General features: G+C 52.7%; 7 protein-coding genes across 7 annotated transcripts; 4 read left to right on the top strand and 3 right to left on the bottom strand.

The window, feature by feature from the left end:
- Window positions 1-97: 97 nt before the first annotated feature.
- Window positions 98-1,610, top strand: sgf73 (SAGA-associated factor 73; the record flags this gene model as incomplete). The annotated part of the gene is made up of 6 exons (XM_037316431.1): window positions 98-125; window positions 189-320; window positions 386-907; window positions 963-1,139; window positions 1,204-1,477; window positions 1,604-1,610. 6 exons carry the CDS (start codon window positions 98-100, stop codon window positions 1,608-1,610), a joined length of 1,140 nt encoding a protein of 379 aa, XP_037184682.1.
- Window positions 1,611-2,566: 956 nt separating this feature from the next.
- ANT1-0 (Peroxisomal adenine nucleotide transporter 1) lies at window positions 2,567-3,670 on the top strand (the record flags this gene model as incomplete). The annotated part of the gene is made up of 1 exon (XM_037316430.1): window positions 2,567-3,670. One exon carries the CDS (start codon window positions 2,567-2,569, stop codon window positions 3,668-3,670), a length of 1,104 nt encoding a protein of 367 aa, XP_037185671.1.
- A 179-nt stretch (window positions 3,671-3,849) lies between these two features.
- On the bottom strand, window positions 3,850-5,038 carry CSU1 (E3 ubiquitin-protein ligase CSU1; the record flags this gene model as incomplete). Its single annotated transcript, XM_037316429.1, has 3 exons — window positions 3,850-4,374; window positions 4,440-4,972; window positions 5,029-5,038. 3 exons carry the CDS (start codon window positions 5,036-5,038, stop codon window positions 3,850-3,852), a joined length of 1,068 nt encoding a protein of 355 aa, XP_037185672.1.
- A 750-nt stretch (window positions 5,039-5,788) lies between these two features.
- Window positions 5,789-7,065, top strand: TAZ1 (Lysophosphatidylcholine acyltransferase; the record flags this gene model as incomplete). The annotated part of the gene is made up of 4 exons (XM_037316428.1): window positions 5,789-5,987; window positions 6,077-6,095; window positions 6,159-6,263; window positions 6,324-7,065. The coding sequence occupies 4 exons, from the start codon at window positions 5,789-5,791 to the stop codon at window positions 7,063-7,065; spliced, it is 1,065 nt and encodes a 354-aa protein (XP_037185677.1).
- Window positions 7,066-7,426: 361 nt separating this feature from the next.
- PHO85 (Negative regulator of the PHO system) lies at window positions 7,427-8,444 on the bottom strand (the record flags this gene model as incomplete). The annotated part of the gene is made up of 2 exons (XM_037316427.1): window positions 7,427-8,323; window positions 8,376-8,444. The coding sequence occupies 2 exons, from the start codon at window positions 8,442-8,444 to the stop codon at window positions 7,427-7,429; spliced, it is 966 nt and encodes a 321-aa protein (XP_037185678.1).
- A 1,402-nt stretch (window positions 8,445-9,846) lies between these two features.
- pla1 (Poly(A) polymerase pla1) lies at window positions 9,847-14,550 on the top strand (the record flags this gene model as incomplete). The annotated part of the gene is made up of 9 exons (XM_037316426.1): window positions 9,847-10,012; window positions 10,077-10,387; window positions 10,440-10,593; window positions 10,644-11,230; window positions 12,516-13,250; window positions 13,316-14,030; window positions 14,125-14,236; window positions 14,287-14,401; window positions 14,494-14,550. The coding sequence occupies 9 exons, from the start codon at window positions 9,847-9,849 to the stop codon at window positions 14,548-14,550; spliced, it is 2,952 nt and encodes a 983-aa protein (XP_037185679.1).
- A 621-nt stretch (window positions 14,551-15,171) lies between these two features.
- Window positions 15,172-17,011, bottom strand: DML1 (the record flags this gene model as incomplete). The annotated part of the gene is made up of 5 exons (XM_037316425.1): window positions 15,172-15,448; window positions 15,546-16,090; window positions 16,160-16,601; window positions 16,671-16,870; window positions 16,940-17,011. The coding sequence occupies 5 exons, from the start codon at window positions 17,009-17,011 to the stop codon at window positions 15,172-15,174; spliced, it is 1,536 nt and encodes a 511-aa protein (XP_037185680.1).
- Window positions 17,012-18,118: the final 1,107 nt, after the last annotated feature.

The raw sequence follows: 18,118 nt of genomic DNA, 5'->3' as shown, positions 1-18,118 counted from the left end.
CGCATCGCATCGCATCGCCACCTCCATCGGCAAAAGCTACTCCATCGCCCATAGCGCACTAACCTAGCCTCTTTCCTGCATCAGAAAAGCAGTAATCATGGCGACTGTATCCGAATCGAAAAAGAGTAAAGAGCCTTATGTGTTACGCCCGTAGTGCGAAGACGTACTAATCCAAGCCTCGTATTCAGATGATGAGCAAACGATCAAGGTTGCCTCCAAAAAGGACACCAAGAACCAATCCAACGGACCTATCAAGCTGAAGAAGCCCGCGCCGAAGTACAGCAAACCCGGAAATTGGAGGGAAGGGAGCGTCATCGACGGTAAGATGAGTTTATCGCCACCACAAAACCTGTCAGGCAACCAAGCTCATGCGGATGACTTCTAGATGACAAAAAGTCCAAGAACTCCGAGTCAGCATCAATCTCCGTAGCCTCGCCAGGCCCGGTAGTCAACCCCCTTGACGACAACGCGCGTGAAGCGTTTGCGACCGGTCGACCCCTCGAGGACAGCCCTGATCTGCAACAATGCAAACATTGCAAGAAGAGCATTCTCAAGACAGCCGCAAAGGCACACATTGCGCAGTGTCTAAGGTTGAAGAAAGAGAAGGCTCAGAGGAAGAAGGAGGCGAGAGAAGCCCGCGAGCGAGCCAAAGAGGCCGCGAGAGAGGAGGAAGCCAGAAAGGCTGACGAGGATGGTGACGGCAAGGGTGAAGACGACAGCGACGGCGATGACGATGGCGCTGAAAAAAAGGCAACCGGGAACAAGACCGCCAAAAAGGCCGCAGGCAAGAAGACAGATGGAGAGGCGGGCAAAGGGAAAAAGCGCAAAGCGGATGGCGATGCGGATAAGGGGCCAAAACAGAAAAAGAAAAAAGAGGAACCGAAACCCAAAGCCCCCAAGCCGAAAGGTATGAATTGCCCACATATCAGCCACATGCAGGCAGGCATACTTACCTTTCAAAGGACCTGTTGATGTTGAGCGGCAGTGTGGTGTTCTGCTGCCAAATGGTCAGCCATGCGCGAGATCACTGACCTGCAAGAGCCATAGCATGGGCGCGAAACGTGCAGTGGCGGGACGATCTTTACCATACGACATGCTACTTGCTGCATATCAGAAGAAGAACCAGGCAAAGCAACAGAGTAAGTCTACCCAGCGGGCCCTACATCCAACTGACGATTTGCTTACTTTTTATCTAATCTGTAGAGGCTGCGCTCGATGCCAACGCGCCGCTCGAGGACGAGGACGAAGCCAATGCGGGACCTGTGGACTCCGACGAGGAAACAGCCGCCGTCATGAGCGCGCTGGCGCACTGGAACCCGCAGCCCGTGGTACCACAACCAGTGTTAAACCCAATCAAGAGACAATACCAGCTCGCACGTCTTCACGAGCAGCTGCAAATGGCCACAAACGGTGGCCGAACCAATATTTTCAAGGTTGTAGGTTTAGGTGCCCAAAAACTGCCTGATGGCCCCTCAGGGTTAGTTGATGGAGAAGACGCTCCAGGAGAGCCGGATACTTCTGTCGCCAATTTTGGCGCTTCTCGAAGATCGTCAAGTTTCAGCATGCAGGGGCAGCCACAGCGTAGGCAGTCGGTAACAAGCAGAGCTTGAAACCAGGTAAACGGGCGCCCCGGCTTGGGGTGACTATGTCGGATAATTTGGCATCTGCAAGATGCGTTACTGGCTTCGCGGCTTGGGAACTGGCTCAGGAACTCGTGCATTTCATGAAAGGGAAGGGAGGCGTCTGGGTTTCGCGGTATACCAATTCTCTAGGACTGGAACTTTGGGCTGTTTGGCAGTGGCGTTTTGGTCGTTGAACGTCTGGCTCTAGCTTTACATCAGGCATTGAGCGTGGATACTGAGTATAGGAGCTGCGTTATAGACGGGCACGCATGACCTGGTCCACCTCGAAGAACTCAGCCAAAGAGTGTCTTGAAAATTCTCTCGTGGTGACCCGAGGAACATGGATTCTTATGTGTGTTGTGACAGACGCTGGATTTGCTCATCGCCTACAAATTCGTCTTTAAACCACGTATCCTCACTGAGTCTCACTGGATTGCAGTCTATTTCACACGAAGACTTGACGGTTTTGTAGCAAAGGTGAGAGAAAACACCTACAAGTGATCGATCACATGGCAAAGTGGGCCTCTTTCCAACCACAGGATTACACACATGTGAGTGCCGTCAACAGCGACCGCGCTAATGACGTCGTTAAGCTACCCCGGATTTGCGCTAATGGGTCGACCAGCCACTTCAGCGCGACGAGACCTCGGCAATGCATGCTCCTCTTCCAAGTTGAACTCGATTACTTGAGGATAGATACGAAAACAATCTACTAGTATGTGGCTTCCAACGCTAGTTTCCACGCATTGGCTTCTTTTTAGGAAATGATTCAGAAGCACGACGCAGCATAGCATCTTTTGCAATAAGCTGAACCACGAACGCGCGATCGCTTGTGCAGGGTTCACCGAGCCTACACTCTGATCCACGACGTCGGACCCATCTTCTCACATGCTGAGTTACTCTTCAACTTGCGGATCCCGCCTTCTGCTGTCCCACGCACCACCATGCCCGCAGGCGTTCTCGAGGCCTTCGGTCATGCCCTCGCCGGTGCTACAGGAACAGCCTTCTCCACAGCGGCCGTATACCCTCTCGATCTCGTTACGACGCGCCTTAAAGTGCAGCGCCAGCTGAGACGAGAAGACTCCATATCCAAGAAGGAGCAGTACCGCGGGGTCCTCGATGCGCTCAAGACGGTTGTGACGCAGGAAGGCGTCTCGGCGCTTTACACGGGTCTTGCACAGGATATCTTCAAGTCGGTCACCGACTCCTTCTTGTTCTTCCTCTTTTACGCATACTTCAAAGACACGCTCCGTCGCGCCCGCGGAAGCAAGCTGCCGGCTATTGAGCAGCTACTTGTCGGTGCGCTGGCGGGCGCCTGCGCGAGAGCCTGTACAACACCCATTGCCAACGTCGTTACGAGAAAACAGACTTCGGCCATGATGGAAGATCAAGACGACGAGCACACTTTATCTATATGGAGAATCATGGCAGCGATTCGCGCCGAGAATGGTATTCGAGGGCTCTGGGCTGGGTATTCAGCGTCCCTTCTCCTGACCATCAACCCAAGCATAACTTTTTTCCTGAACGACAAGTTGGCCAAGACCCTCCAGCCCGATTCCGACGAGGCTTCATATAACACCCAGACGACGTTTCTCTTCGCTGCCGCTAGCAAAGCCATTGCTACCACGATCAGCTATCCACTACAGACCGCCAAGACCAGGTTACAAATAAGAGGCTCCAGGGGTCCTTCGCCCCGGAGAAGCACTGATAGCGCGGGGAGCTGTTTCGAGAAAGACCCGCAAAGTCCCGCTTCCTTCGGATCGAATGAAAATAGGCGAAGCAAGCTTGAGAGAATGGCCGAATACAGCGTTCTCGCTCTCGTCATCTCTATCGCTAGAGCCGAGGGCATTACCGCATTGTATGCGGGTCTCCCGGGCGAAGTGCTGAAGAGCTTTTTTAGCCATGGGCTAACCATGGTATCCAAGGGCATCATTCACAAACTGGTCCTCCGTTTCGGCATTTTCATAGTGATCTTCTTGCGAAGTAGGTCGCCTGCTGCGAGGTCACAAATGCAGCGTCTTCGGCAGATGGTCCTCGGGCTGCTTTGAGCGGCCACAGCACACCCTTTGCCCCCGTCCAGGGCCATCGCCGAGGCTATGGCCACATATGACAATAGAATCGGGGTTGCTCTTGATCTGATACAGCTGGCTTCTTATGATACATCGTGCTCTGCTTGCATCATGTCGATACTGTCGTCAGCTTCAAGTCTGCATCCTGTCATTACTCGCTAGCATTGAAAGGCGGCGACAGCCGTCTTCTCTACCATGTTCGCCCCGCGCGCAGAGAAGCCGGTTCCCTCAGACCTGAGTTCAATGAGCCCAGGAAATTCTTGCTTTGATTGTCTTGGCTTGCTCTTTGAGCCACTGGACGCGAGTCTTGCGTCACAGACATAGCAGGCATGCTCCTGCTCCGCAGAAATGTTGCCTTTGACCGGGACCATGAATTTGGTCGCACAGCCTCGACATATAACATGGCCACAACTCTCCGCAAGCTGTGGTCGCGAAGCGTTGCCAAGAGTCTTGAGACAGGAGGGGCAGATACGTCTCGTTCCATCCGCACCTGTGTCGGCTTCTTCTTTGAAGTTCAGCTGTATGAGGCTCTTAAGAGAGTAGGGATGTTGAGAGTCATCGGGCGACGCGGGGCAGACGGGATTGATTTTGGCTTTTTTTATGACAATTGCTGCTTTTCGGGCTGCTTCGGCATCGGGAGTTTGGGAAGGGGTCCAGAAAGACGGCAGAGACTCTTTAGAGGCCTAAGAGAATGTTAAAAAAAAAAACCCCAGCACAAGAAAATTATGGTCTGTGGCAAGATTTGGACCTTTTCGTACTCAATCGACTTCTTGGCTTTGGTGCGATCATCCTCCGCTATTCTCTCCAGCTCATCTTGATCCAAGACAAACTTCCTTTTCGAGCCAACCTTTGCCGTGATAGACCCAGAATCGGCCTCATTTTCACGTGTCGAAGATGAAGACGATGGCGCCGCGGTTATTGAAGACAACGCAGGGTTCAAACCTGCTTGTAGCATCTCAAATTCCTTGATGGCACGTTCCTGAGCTTCTGCATCTTTACGAGCAAGAGCCTCGTGAATCTCCTGCTCGGCCTTCTCTCGCGCACGCTCTAGGCGTTTGATCTCCTTCTTTTGGGCTAAAAGGTTTGCAACAGCGCACTCTCTGCAAAAGACATCGCCATGACTGCAAGAAACCGGGTCCCTGGCGATCTCGAGGCAGAGGTAACAAGAGCCGAAGGGAAGGAACGAGTCTCTGTTAAGTCGGGCAGACGTAGAGGTCCATGCAGCCTTGGCGAGGTCACGTTCGTGCGAGGTGAAAACACTGCGCGAAGTGTTTCTCTTGCCTGGTCAACATCAGTATCGGGCGGGGCATATATTTTGGTCATGGTGTCGCGCCTACTGTGAGCCATGTTTACCGTCGGACTCCGTTTCTTGATGCCTTTCCCCCGAAATGTTTGGTTTTCGAGATGACGGAAATGCCTATGTTGCAATTTTTCCTGGGGTAACTTGAGGTATATAAAAGTGATGTGGCAAAAGGTGGAAGTGAGCTCCGAGAAGCTAAAGCTGAAGGAACGAGAAGCTCAACCAGGTGCCTCGCTACCTAGTGCCCAAAGAAGTTCCTGGCGCGGTATCCGTAGGATGGTAAGGCAAGAAGCCGTGTCGCGACAGTGGGCATACAAAGCAGACAGGGGTAGGTCTCGATGGAACGACGGGATAAAATCATAATGCATTGATGAGGCTTAATCTTTCTAATAACGGGGCGATTGCATCAGAGCGATCCACCGTTTGTTGAGCCCCAGGTTTTTCACGCCCATTTTGCTTGTCACTCTCTCGCTCTCTCTAGTCAAGCATCGTTCGGGTATCATTAGCCCTTAGTTGCTTCGCCTCGCTGCGACGAGACTGAATGAGATTCTGGCCGCTCCCGGTCGCATTGTCCCAGTTTAGTCCGTGGTGGGGGATTTGGTACATGACACTTTAGGCATTGGTCACCCGGTACGCCACGCGTGTTGCCTCTTCTGCAAACATTTCTGAAAGGTGCAAGGTGAGCAGTGCAGGCAAAAGCACTTCGTACCCCTAATTTTTCAATTTTCTCCCACGAGGCTCTATTCCATCAATTTAAAAGCGGCGTCATCCGGCAGATCGTTATCTGCGGAACAGATATGGCGGCCACCGAGGCCGTGCCAGATCGGCCCAGCTTGCCATGGCGCATGGCATCAGCAACTGTCATGACCCTGACAGGAGCAATTTCTCGAGTCTTTTTGTACGCCCTCAACGATATTCAGACGGAGGGTCAAGACGAGTTTCTGGGCCTCTTGGACAAGCGTCGTGCTGGCCATGCCGATCATGGTCTAATTACTGGTATTTATGCTTTTCTATCAACCACACTCGTCCGCAACCCCCCTCTTGGTGAAGAACGCGATTCGCTGATAATGGGTTCCCGCACGCAGTCTCTAATCATATCAGCGTGTGGGTTTGACTTGTGTGGTTTTCGTAGCGAATGCGTCAAGCTGATGCATCTCGAAACCGCAGTCTGGATGACCCCCTGATATGGGGAGTCTTGCCACTCAGGTACAACATGATCCCCGAAAACAGCCGTTGGAGCTTGGGAGCTCACGACATCTGCTTCAAGAATAGGTCTATAATAACCCCTCTCAACCGCAAGTCTTGGTAACATAGAACTCACTCATGTTCCAGTTTCTTTACGACCTTCTTCACTCTTGGTCAAGTCCTACCAACTTACCGAATGCTGCATTCTCCCCACGGAGGGCTATTTCAGCCGACCATGACCCAGGCTATCCGCATACTCTCCGGACCGGGCTCTGTGTACACTCGTGGCGCCACCTTCAAGGCTGGTGCCAACGAGAACTTCAAGTCGCCCGCATATTACGGCGTTAATCATAACGCGTGGATCCATGTCTTTCCGGAGGGATGTGTACATCAGCATCCTCAGAATGCCCTGAGATACTTCAAATGGGGAGTGTCGCGGTTGATCCTTGAGTCCGACCCTGCCCCCCAGCTGGTCCCCATCTTCATCGATGGATTCAAAAACATCATGCCAGAGGACAGAGAATGGCCACGGTTCTTACCGCGCATCGGTGCTAAGATCCGAGTCATTTACGGCAGCGCCGTCGACGTCGATGAAGTTTTCAGAGAATCACGCTCAAAATGGAAGCGTATGGTACGAAAACAAGAGGAGGTTTTAGGCAGGTCATTGAACGCTGGCGAGGTACCTGAAGTACTCAAAGATCACCCCGAGGCTATTCAACTACGCATGGAGGTCGCCAAAACTGTCAGGGCAATGGTTCAGAACCTGAGGCTCAAGGCGGGCTACTCGGATGATGACCATTCGTACGCGCTCGCCAAAACCTGGGAGAGAGAGCCCAAGACAAAGCATTTCCAAAGCCCCGTCGATGACAGTTTGGTCCGTAAGGAGTAGGAGGCTGCGCGTCCTAGAAAACACGAATATCAAGGAATTGGCGGCATGCATAGTTCGGCCCCATGGGTTCTTGTTGAAAACAAAAGTAAGAACAAGCTGTAGAATAAAGGAGTCCACTGGTCGACCTGTATTGCTTGAATGCGCTTGTTACGACAATTTTACGTGCCCTTCGACTTTGTGACCTGCTTCACAACAGTCTTGCAACAGTCAATGGAAAATAAAGACTCAAGGCCCCGAGATGCCTCCCGCTGGATCCGACTATGCCAGAAATGCCAAAACGAAGTTTCAGAAACTCTCCCTTGGAATCAAAGACCGTACGCCTTGAAAACCATACCCAACGAGTCAACTTCAACCATCGCAATCAGTACGCGTCGTACGAAGCCTGGCCCGGATAAGCTCTGGCTTGCGCCTGCAAGGCTTGTTGCTGATGTTGCTGCATCACAATGTCGTTGAACCAGGGGTGTTTGAGCGCCTCATGCGCGCTGATGCGAAGTTCGGGGCGCAATTGAAGCATTCTCTGAAGCAAGTCGATACCAGTTGGATCAATTTGTGGCAGAATTTGGCGTAGATCCTGAGTGGCATACATCTGGAATGTCGGCTTATACTCAGGGAACTGTGTGATGCCGGTCCACGTGCGCTCAGTCGGTGTTCCCATTATGCGGAAAATGCGGATGATTTGATCCTCGTTTGTTGTTCCGGGAAACAAGGGCCTTCCAGTGTACATCTCTGCCATGATGCAGCCAGCAGACCATATGTCGATGCTGGTGTTGTATGTCCTGCTACCCAGAAGCACATCTGGTGCCCGGTACCACAGCGTCACCACCTCGTTGGAGAAGGTGTTGACAGGGATGCCAAATGCGCGAGCCAAGCCAAAGTCGCCAAGTTTCAGCTGCCCTTTGCCGTTGATGAGGAGATTCTGTGGCTTGAGATCTCGGTGCAGAACCCTATTCTGGTGGCAGAAATCGATGCCCCTTAAGAGCTGGTACATGAATGACTTGATTTGATGAGGCTTCAGGGCCCCTCTATCGCCGTGTGTATCCATGTACTTCTTGAGGTCGCCGTCCATGTATTCAAACACCAGCATTAGCTTGTTCTCTGTATGGATGACGTCGTGGAGTGCGACGATGTTCTCGTGCTTGAGCTCCTTCATGAGGGAGATTTCTCGGATTGCTGTTGAAGGTGTACCTTCCTCCGAGTCGAGGTGGATCTCCTTGAGAGCAACGAGCTCTCCCGTTTGGCGATTGCGACCTTTGAAAACCTATGACAATTGTCAGCGGAGGAGACAATTTTGTACTGCTAGGAGGACGTACCGTGGCATAAGTTCCTTCGCCTAGCTTCTCCAACTGCTGGAAGGAGCTCGGATGTCTCTTGCCGTCCATGTCTGATTATGATCGAAAGCGTTCGTACGAAATGGGCGAGCTGATCTATGGTCGGGTATCTTCGAAAGGAACTGCTCGCGCAGGCGAAAAGAAGAAAACGAGTGGTTCTGGACGGCACCAGCCAGAAAATAAGCCGCTCGGTTTGGTACGCAGAAAAATCGAGTGCACTTGACAATCGCGGTTTGTTCCGTATTCTCTTTGTGAAGTGAAGCCTCACGAGGCTGTGTCTGTACGGCTGTATAGGGAGGCAAGAAGTGCGTGAATGTGTGGTTGTGATGGATGCGAAAGCGGCTTGTCGTCAAGTAGGGACTGGGACGGGACGAGACGGTAAGGCAGGTAGGTAGCTGCTGCATACGGCGGCTGTCGATGGGGGGCTTCGTGTCCGCCCGGTGAGTCAGGCCCTAGGGAGAGACGAGTGACGATTAGGGGACCTGCCGAGACTACAGAATACAGCCTCTGAACTAAGTAGGTACCTATGGAGGGGTAAAATGAAGCGACCAGCCGCAGCGGGTCGGGTAAAGCCTGGATCAGCTCACCCATGGAGGCAGTCTGCCCGACATCATACCTAAGGTAAGGTACGGATACCTAAGGTATGATAGGTTCTTAGGTGGGCTTATGTCAGCAGTGTTCCACGCCAACACCCCACACTACCTACCTGAGGAGTACGCATGTCACTGGTCATGCGCCCCTTAAGAGGCCCACCGAATCTCTTGTCAGCTTGTGAGTCGAACGTTATCTACCATTCCATCCGCCAACGACCATACTGCGCCATCGTCTTGACTTCCCGACAACCTTCTAGACTGTGTCTGAATATCGCACGTTCGCCCACTTGATTCCCCGAACACCCCATCTCTTCCAACAACACAGCAGCTGCTTTATCAACTTGGACTGATGATAAGCCGGCTTCAAAATGCGCCCTCTTCCTGGCAGCAGCACCTTCTCTGGGCACGCTTTGTCTGGTGATGGAGCTGCCGATCGCTTCACATCGCAGCCTTCAACTCCTCAAATGTCCTTCATCATTGCAGATGAGACCGCCGTGGAAACAGCCTTGCCATCGCCTTGTCACACCCATCCTCGTGCTCGCGATCGAAAACGTCCAATACATAACCATCTCCCTGCCGGCACCGCGTCGAGCCGTGATTCTAGTGCAGCGCCCCCTGCGCCTGCTCCCCGTCCTAACCTCACATCCACGTTGCAACCTCGTGAAGCCATACAAAACCGACCTCCAGTCACAAGCAATAGATCGCCAACGAGAAAACAGACACCTCCGCCGCCGACACCGTCTCAACCCATGACACCCATCCTCTATGGCGTCTCCGGCCCATGTTCCGCCATAAGCAGCTCCTCCTCGCGACGAAACTCGTTGGCAGGGTCGCTGTCCGAGTACCAAGAGAGCTTCGTCATGAGCGCCTTCGGCGCCTCTGAGTCTGGTCAAGCTCAGAGTTCGTACAACGGCGAGGGTGCCCAACAGTTTATAATGCCTACAATTAGTGTCCCCAGCCGACGACCATTTACCGAAGTTGGAAAATCCTTGGGGAGGCTCAAATTGCTCGTGGCGGGCAAATCAGGTACATGCCCATGTCTTCCGTCGAGAGGGATTGAAAATGGTTACTGACTGTGATCAAACCTCAGGTCTCGGGAAGACATCTTTGATCAGAGCTATCACGCAGTCATGTCCTCACGTTGTGCATGTTGATCCCACAGTGCCTATCGCCATGGCATCCACCGGACTGCTGCCAACGAATACGCTTCCCTACGACCCTCCAATGGCCCAGGGTTCCTGTCGGATTACTAAAACACTCGCCAGTACAAAGCCGTATCCCCAGTGGTGGAGAGAACCAACCTCGATCAGTTCCCTATCTGGTTCCGATACTGCCGGCGACATGGTTCTAGACAGGAACGTCTGCTTTGTTGACACGCCAGGTTACCAGGAAACATGTCGGGTATGCCATCCCAGCTCGTATCGTAGCCTGTTTACCACTGCTGACATCTCAGCCGTCCGATACTGTTGAGCAAGTTTCGCACTACGTCGAATCACACTTGCACAAATGTCGACTCGACGACCTCAATGATTCCAATGTCTTAAGGACCATTAGTGGAGGAGGTGGTCTACTTGTAGATGCCGTGCTGTATATGATTTCCTCTTCAGGTGAGTCTGTAAGCCAACTTTTGCGGGCACCTATGATTGAACATGTACAGGCCTCAGTTCGACCGACCTGCACTATATTCGCCAGCTTCAGTCGCTCACGAACGTCGTGCCTCTCCTGGCTCAGGCAGATTTGCTAACAGCGGGTGAGATGACAAAAAGCAAAGAACGGATTTCCCGCCAGCTAGCCGATGCTGGCCTTGACCTTTTTACGTTTACTTCACAAGGTCTGGATGCGGCAGGAACGTTGAACATCTTCGCAATCTCTAGCAAGACCGGCACAGACGACGATGTAATGGATGCTAGTATCCTAATGAGTCCGGAATATGTTCAACCTCTAGTACCGACGGACCTTTCCAGCCTAGTGAGCTATATCTTCAGCTTCGATGGGGCAGCATGCTTGCGTCACAACGCGGCAAACAAGCTACTTGGTTGGCGTCGTCGGGACGCTGCCACAGGCAACGCGTCTTTCGCCATCGCAGCACAAACAGGTTCGACAGCAGAGAGAAGAATGCTTCTCACTAGGACCAATTTTTCGACCCCTCTCACTGTGAGCCGCGTGTCGAACTACAGCCAGCACGAGGAGCGCTTCTGCCGCCTCCAACTGACGAACTGGGCTGCAGATTTACAGCGCAGTCTGGTCAGAGAACGGCTAATGCGCGAACGAAGATCGCGAGAGCAGGCATCTCCGTGGCTGAGAGGAACATGGAGAGAGGTAGACTTGTCTTCAGATGACAGAGGTCCATCCATGGCACTGGCACGGACTCGGGGGCGACCAAATTCTCCCAGGAAGAGAAGACACAGTTTTGGGTCAGATGTGCTGGTGAAGGAACATGACCCCCTAGGCCTGCTACAACTCAGGGACTTTCGGTGGAAAGGCACCCTGGAAATGGTTGGTGGTGTCGGCATACTCGGTGGTTTGGCATGGCTGCTGATCTGAGGATAAGGCTTTCTTGGAGACGAATAAGCAACTAGCTGCTTGCAAAGGTTGCCTTGTTCATATCGCGTGAAAAATGTTGCATTGCCGACCTTATGATTAATGTGGCGTATACATGAATGAAAAAGCGGTTCTTGCGATTCTTTCCATACCTCATAGTACTGAGCTTTCCTACTTCCAGAGCGTGAAAGGTGTATGATACAGGTGTGTAGGATTTTGTAGGTGCCTACCTCCCCACTAAGGTAGGTACCTATGGTACCTACCTATGGAAGGTATGGTGTGAAGGAACCTGCGGGAGGTACGGATATCTAGGTACGTACTTTACCTAAGGTACCTTAACCTAGGTATGATGTGAAGGCGCGGGTACTCAGCCTGCATGTAAAGTCTCCCCTGCAAATCGGGCCTTGGTTCAGTACCTTACTCGACAGCCTTAGCGCCATTGACGCGCCACGGCCTGCTCTAGTCTCGCGCGTCTACGTACAGTCCTGCGCTCTCCCACTCTCCCCTGCACTTTCTCCAGCGTCCCGTATTCCAACGGAGGCATCCACTACCTACTATCTACCTCGCCAGGCTGGCTTTGCCTTGTCGTCAACCAGTCTTCGTCTGTTTGCCTTTACTTAGAGCATCCTTCTCTCCGACAAATCCTTCCTCCTCATCGCCATTCCTCGCTGCTTGGCCAGGTGCCGCTCCGCTTAGCCACGTTTTTCGACTTGGACGTTCTTCGCGTATCGGTCGCGAAGAAAGTAGCACCTAGGCATGGCCAGCGAAGAAAGAGCTTACGGCGTAACGCCGCCCATCTCCACAGCCCTTCCGACGGAATTGGAGAACCAGGCGAAAGAGGCACTCATTGAGGAACTCAAGAAGCAGAATACCTTCGAAAGTCCCGCAGAGACTGCCAAAAGGCAAGCAATTTGACCGTTCGAGTCGCCCCGAATGTGTCCTACTAGCACGACAATCTAACCCATTCCTTGGCGAATCCAGGTACCAGGTCATCAACCACCTCCAGCAGATTTGCGACGAATTCGTAAAAAGAGTAGCTCGCAAAAGGGAAGAAGGAAATGAGGCTCTCATTAGAGATGCGAGAGGCCAGATTTTCACCTATGGCAGCTTTCGCCTGGGCGTCTACGGCCCCGGCTCCGATATCGATACCCTCGTCGTCGCCCCCAAGTACGTTACTCGGTCCGATTACTTCGAAATATTCCCCGGTCTGCTCAAGGAAATGGCCCCTTCCGACGCAATAACGGATATGGCAGTGGTGGAGGATGCCTTCGTCCCCATCATCAAGTTCGAATTTTTTGGCATCAGCATCGACTTGATTTTCTCCCGTATTGCCATGCTGAAGCAGCTGCCCAAGGAGTTCAATGTCCAGGACTCCGGCTTGCTTCGAGGTCTAGACGAGGCAGAACTTCGCTCCTTGAATGGTACGCGTGTTACCGACGAGATTCTAAGTCTTGTACCGGAAGAGGCTACCTTTAAGTTAGCTCTGCGCGCCATCAAACTTTGGGCACAGCGACGTGCAATCTATGCCAACATCATGGGCTTCCCCGGTGGTGTGGCATGGGCAATGCTTGTCGCTCGAGTTTGCCAGCTGTATCCGAAGGCCGCCAGCTCTGTCATCGTTAACAAATTCTTCCACATCATGCGCCGTTGGCCGTGGCCGCAACCCGTACTGCTGAAGAATGTGGAAGGTGGTCCTCTGCAGGTCCGCGTCTGGAATCCCAAGGTGGGTTGGAAATCGAAGAGCCTGGTTCAAACCTGTCTTCGGACCTCTGTTGACCCTCGCACTAGGTTTATAAAGGGGATCAATTCCACCTCATGCCCGTCATCACCCCCGCCTACCCTTCCATGTGTGCGACCTACAATATTACACGATCTGCCATGACGGTCATTCAACAGGAGTTGACAAGAGGTTGCGAGATTACAGACAACATCATGGTTGGCAAGAATCCTTGGAGTGATCTGTTTGTGAAGCATACCTTCTTCACCCAGGGATACAAATACTACATTTCAGTTATCACCGCGAGTACTGACAAAGAAGCCCACAAGATATGGTCTGGTTACGTCGAGTCAAAAGTTCGTGTCTTGGTCCAGGGCTTGGAGCAGCATCAGTCTATAGCATTGGCACATGCGTTCAATAAGGGCTACGAGCGCCGTCACAGATGCACGAGCGACGAAGAGGTCCAGCAAATCCAGGCAGGAAGCTTGAATTTCCTTGTCAAAGACAGCCAGGTCACAGACGACACGGGTGCTTTGAAGGAAGAGAAGCTCGAAACCAAAGCTGAGCTGAACGGGATTCCAGGTCTCAAGACCGAGACAGACAACATTCCCGGGCTTGAAGCTGAAGCGCTTGACACGAACGTGGGTTCAAAGAAGGAGATCATCGAAGAGGACAAGTTCAAATTGGAGGATGAGCATCAGGTCAAGCTGGAGGACTGCAAACCGCGGTCGCCTCTGGCCGAAGTGTTCACGACAACGCACTATATCGGCCTTACATTGAGCGAAGGTAGGTCGCCGCTAACTGATCTGTGTTCAGCACTCCATCCTTTCTTTCAGGTTCCCTTGAAGTCTTCTGGGTGTGGGTAATGCTGACTTGCTAGGCGCCAAATCGCTTGATCTATCGTATCAGGTGGACAACTTCAAGTCGCTGTGTACTTCGTGGGATAAATATGAGCCCACACTCAACTCCCTGACGGTCCAGCATGTGCGAAGGTAGGCGCAACACGCCGGATGTATCAGTGACTAGGCTCATTCGTATCTAGTTTCAACCTCCCCGACGACGTTTTCGAACCTGGCGAAAAGAAGCCCCTGAAGCCTCAGAAGAGGCAAAATGCCACCAACGGGGCTGCGCAAGTCAAGAAACGAGGTGCTTCAGAGGTATTGCCACGACTAGAGCTCGCCGCTACAACGGAAAGCTCGCTTCGGCCCAATGAAATCCCTTCGCCAAGCTTTGCTAACGAGTCATCTAGGAAACTCCACAACCTCCAGCAAAACGCCAGGCCGCTTCTGTGACAGCGGCCGGTTGAGAGTGTTCTGCAGAGCATGCTATCGCACACCGTGCATCAAGGCCTTTCAAGTATTCAGCTTCACCCGCGAACACTGTTGGCATGATGCCAATACAGCAGCCTTTGCTGTACACCCCTTTCACCAGTTCACTAATCAGCAGGCAAGGAATGACGAATGCACTCCAGCTGGGTCAACTGCGGCACCATGGGACGGCTTTAGACGGCAAATGCAAAACTAGTCAGGATGCTCGCGCTACTTGTCGAAGAAAACTTCAGCCAGTCGACACACCCTACAACCACCCCCAACCCCCCCAGAAAAAAGAAAAGGAATCAAAAATACCAGTACGTATCGTGGACTTTGGTATGTTACTCGCCGATGGTCGCTCAACGTGAGTCTACTCGGACGAGCGGAGACTACTAAAGAGCAATCCAGGAATAGAACTGGCACCCATGAAATCGGCGTGAAGGCAGCATGCGGTTTGTATGCATTGCAGTCAGTATCTTCTACTCTCAGGTGTCTGGATGCGCTTGAGTAATTGTACATTAGACATTCCACAGCTTCACGAATAAACTGTGCATTATCACTTGTGGTTGGTGACCCTCGTCTCGTAAGGTATGAATTGTGTCGGCTCGAGATATCTATCAGCAGTAGTCGTCGTCGTCGTTGTCACTACCACTCGACCAACCCTCACGGTATGCTTCAGCAAGATCGGCAAGCTCGTTGCTAATATCCTCACGATCCTCCACACCGATGGAGGACGCAACAGCTATGCGCAGTTCTTTCATTGCTGCAGACACGGATGTGTCTGTGGAGAGGCTCGCTATGGTGCCCAAAGTGTCTGGGGAGGTCTTGTCGCTGCGGTCTGGGTAGATGTGAGGGAAACTATCGAGCATGGGGAACCCCTTTTCTGTGTGGTATCTGTGGCACGGTGAGCTCTAATTAGATAGTGAGGTAGCTTGTGCCGAATCCTCCTTGACATTGGGAGGTATATCGAAGAGGGCGGCAGTTCTCTCACCTTTGAGTGCTCGTCTCCACAAGGGCAGCTCTGGGCCGATATCTTTGCTTGCTATCTTCCGAGATTTGTGCCTGGCCACGGGTGGTGACAGTGTGACCAAAGAAATGTGGCGAACTGGCCGATTCCTCGAGGCTTCTTTTGCGGGGCAGGGGTTTTGTTCTCAGGATATCAAAAAAGTCAACGTCCAGCTTGGTATGGTCGTCTACATGGTTTATTCCCGCGCTCGAGTTTGATTTCGGCCCGGTAACGCTCAACTGAAGCCTGCTCATAGTCTGCTTACCCTGCAGATTCAAACCGCTGACTAAATCACCAAGTGAGGCCTGAGGGCTACTTCCACCAACTTGAGAATTCAGACGCGACGCGATAGTGGCCGTCTCCATGGCAGTGTTAAGCAGGGCTGAGGTATGCCAGAGAGACTGCAAGTTCAGGTTGATGTTGGAGGGCAGTCGGCCATGAGGAAGTGCCATGGGCACCATCATGGAAGCATGCTCACATAGGTCCTTGACGGTTCTCGCAGTATTGGCTGCTTGCATACGTCGTTGATCCTGGCGATAGGGTTAGTCTGGTTGCCAGGACGAAGAAGCCACCCAAGAATCTAGATTAGGGGCTCTCACAATCATCAGCCCCGGAGCAGGTGCCTGCAGACCCCAAACCCATATGGAAGTTTTTCCGTATTCATCCCGTAGACGCTGGATGTACTCGGTCGCGAAGCCACCCCAGGCGTCGTCGATGGTGGTGACGATTTGGAAGCCCTGCGTTTGGTCCGCTTCTTCGATGAAGGGGCGAAAATCTCGGTCCACTATGTCATGTTCCCTGTCCAGACCGTCAAAAAGCTCTTTTCCTAGTGACCATTTATCAAAGGGCATAATGGATGAGTTGAGCTCATAGTCGTATAGTTGATTGAGTGACTTCGGGTGGTAGAAGACACGAGAGAAGTCTGACCAGTACCGCACGTCGGACGGTTTGAGTGTCGGAGCAGGAGCGCCAAGATCAAGACTCTGCTGGTAGGCACTCTGCTCTATCTCAGGCTGTTTGTGAACATGAGCCGACCCTCCCCTGTCATGAGGTGAGCAGGACTGGGGAAACAAAGGGCCGTTCTGGTGAGGGGATATGGATTGAACCGACCAGAGATGGGTGGGAGCAGATTCATCGCTGGCGTCGTAGAGGGCATTGATCTTGCGGAGTGAACCGAAGCCGCCCTTCAGGTCATAGATGATGGTGCGCGGGAGGAAGGTCTCGGAGCCATCCAGGGCTACACCTGGGCGCCAGTGAACGTTGTGATTCACCGGAGATTCATCCTCGGCCGAGTAGGTGAAATAGGATTCCTGGTAAAGAAACGAGTCGAGTCAGCGGCCAACGAGCAAAGCGGTGGTATAGAAAGCTGGGGTCTGAACCTGGGTGTTCCAGAAATGAGTCGCTGCGTAGTTACTCAGCTCGCCCAGTTGCAGAGTGATGATCTCGTGCATTTTGATAAAGACTGGCCAAAGTGTGTAGCGCAAGTATGTCTACTGCAATGCCAATTTACATGTACCCATGTGATATTCAATTCGATGCGGGCAATGTGGGGGCTGGGATAAGTGAGGTAAGGTACTACCTACCTTACGTAGTAGAAGGACGCGGATCGGTTGCTGCCCCGGTATGTTCTCTATCGCGCTCCATCCGCCCTACAGCCCAGCTGGGTTTTGGGTATCTCTACATGACTGATTGAGCGACTAACGTTCCCGTGTATGGGTTATGAATGTGCCAACCCCCCCCCCCCTTCCCCTTCTTTCTGCCTAAAATAAGAACTGAAGTAGCTGAAAAGCTAGTCGTGCCGTTCGTCCATTGGGTATCAACAATCGAACGCAACTCGGCGGAAGAAGGGAGCAACGCGCGCACCACCGCCATTTCTAGGGATAGAGAACGGCGACGTTGTGGTGCGCCGCTCGAGGGTCTGGAATGATGGCAGATATTCTCCCCCTTGACGGGATGTCGGTTCCTAATTCCATCGCACCACCCTGCGATGCGATAGACTTTGATGATTCAACCTTGGCCACAGGACAGCGCTTCACGGGCTGTGAGAAATCCACAGTCGATCGGCAACCTGTGTATGCTATCCATCAATGCACACACTGTACGCGCAAAGCTGTTATGGGGCTAGGAAACTGCGTAGGGCGGCGGATGGGTGAGGAGCGGGCAGGATGCACGGAACCTGACACCTTTTTCGCGCACAATGCACGTAATTTAGGAGCGAGGTACGCACGCTGCACGCACACGTACAGTATCAGCCCGGACTCGGTGCCTGGCGGTACCTCAGTAGTGGAGGTATCTCAAGTCGGGTAGGTTGGTTGCCTTACTTCATTCAGCCCGGGCAGCTAGGTAGGTAGGTACCTGCTGGCCAGTACAGATAGCCACTGGGAGGCTTAGCATGCCGTCACAGGCCACTGATTTACCTTTCTTCCCTCAGCTCTATCAGCCTTGGCAAAATGCACCTCACCTAGGCACCTTGGTTGGTACCGACACCCCCGACTTAATTAACGCCCTTCCCCCTCCCTCCCTCCCAAAAAGGCCGACGCGTGCCAGACATTCGCGAC

Source organism: Colletotrichum aenigma (genome assembly GCF_013390185.1).
Source record: "Colletotrichum aenigma strain Cg56 chromosome Unknown KSG_Cg56_contig01, whole genome shotgun sequence".
Taxonomy (NCBI): domain Eukaryota; kingdom Fungi; phylum Ascomycota; class Sordariomycetes; order Glomerellales; family Glomerellaceae; genus Colletotrichum; species Colletotrichum aenigma.
This window is presented reverse-complemented; position numbering and strand designations above follow the sequence as displayed.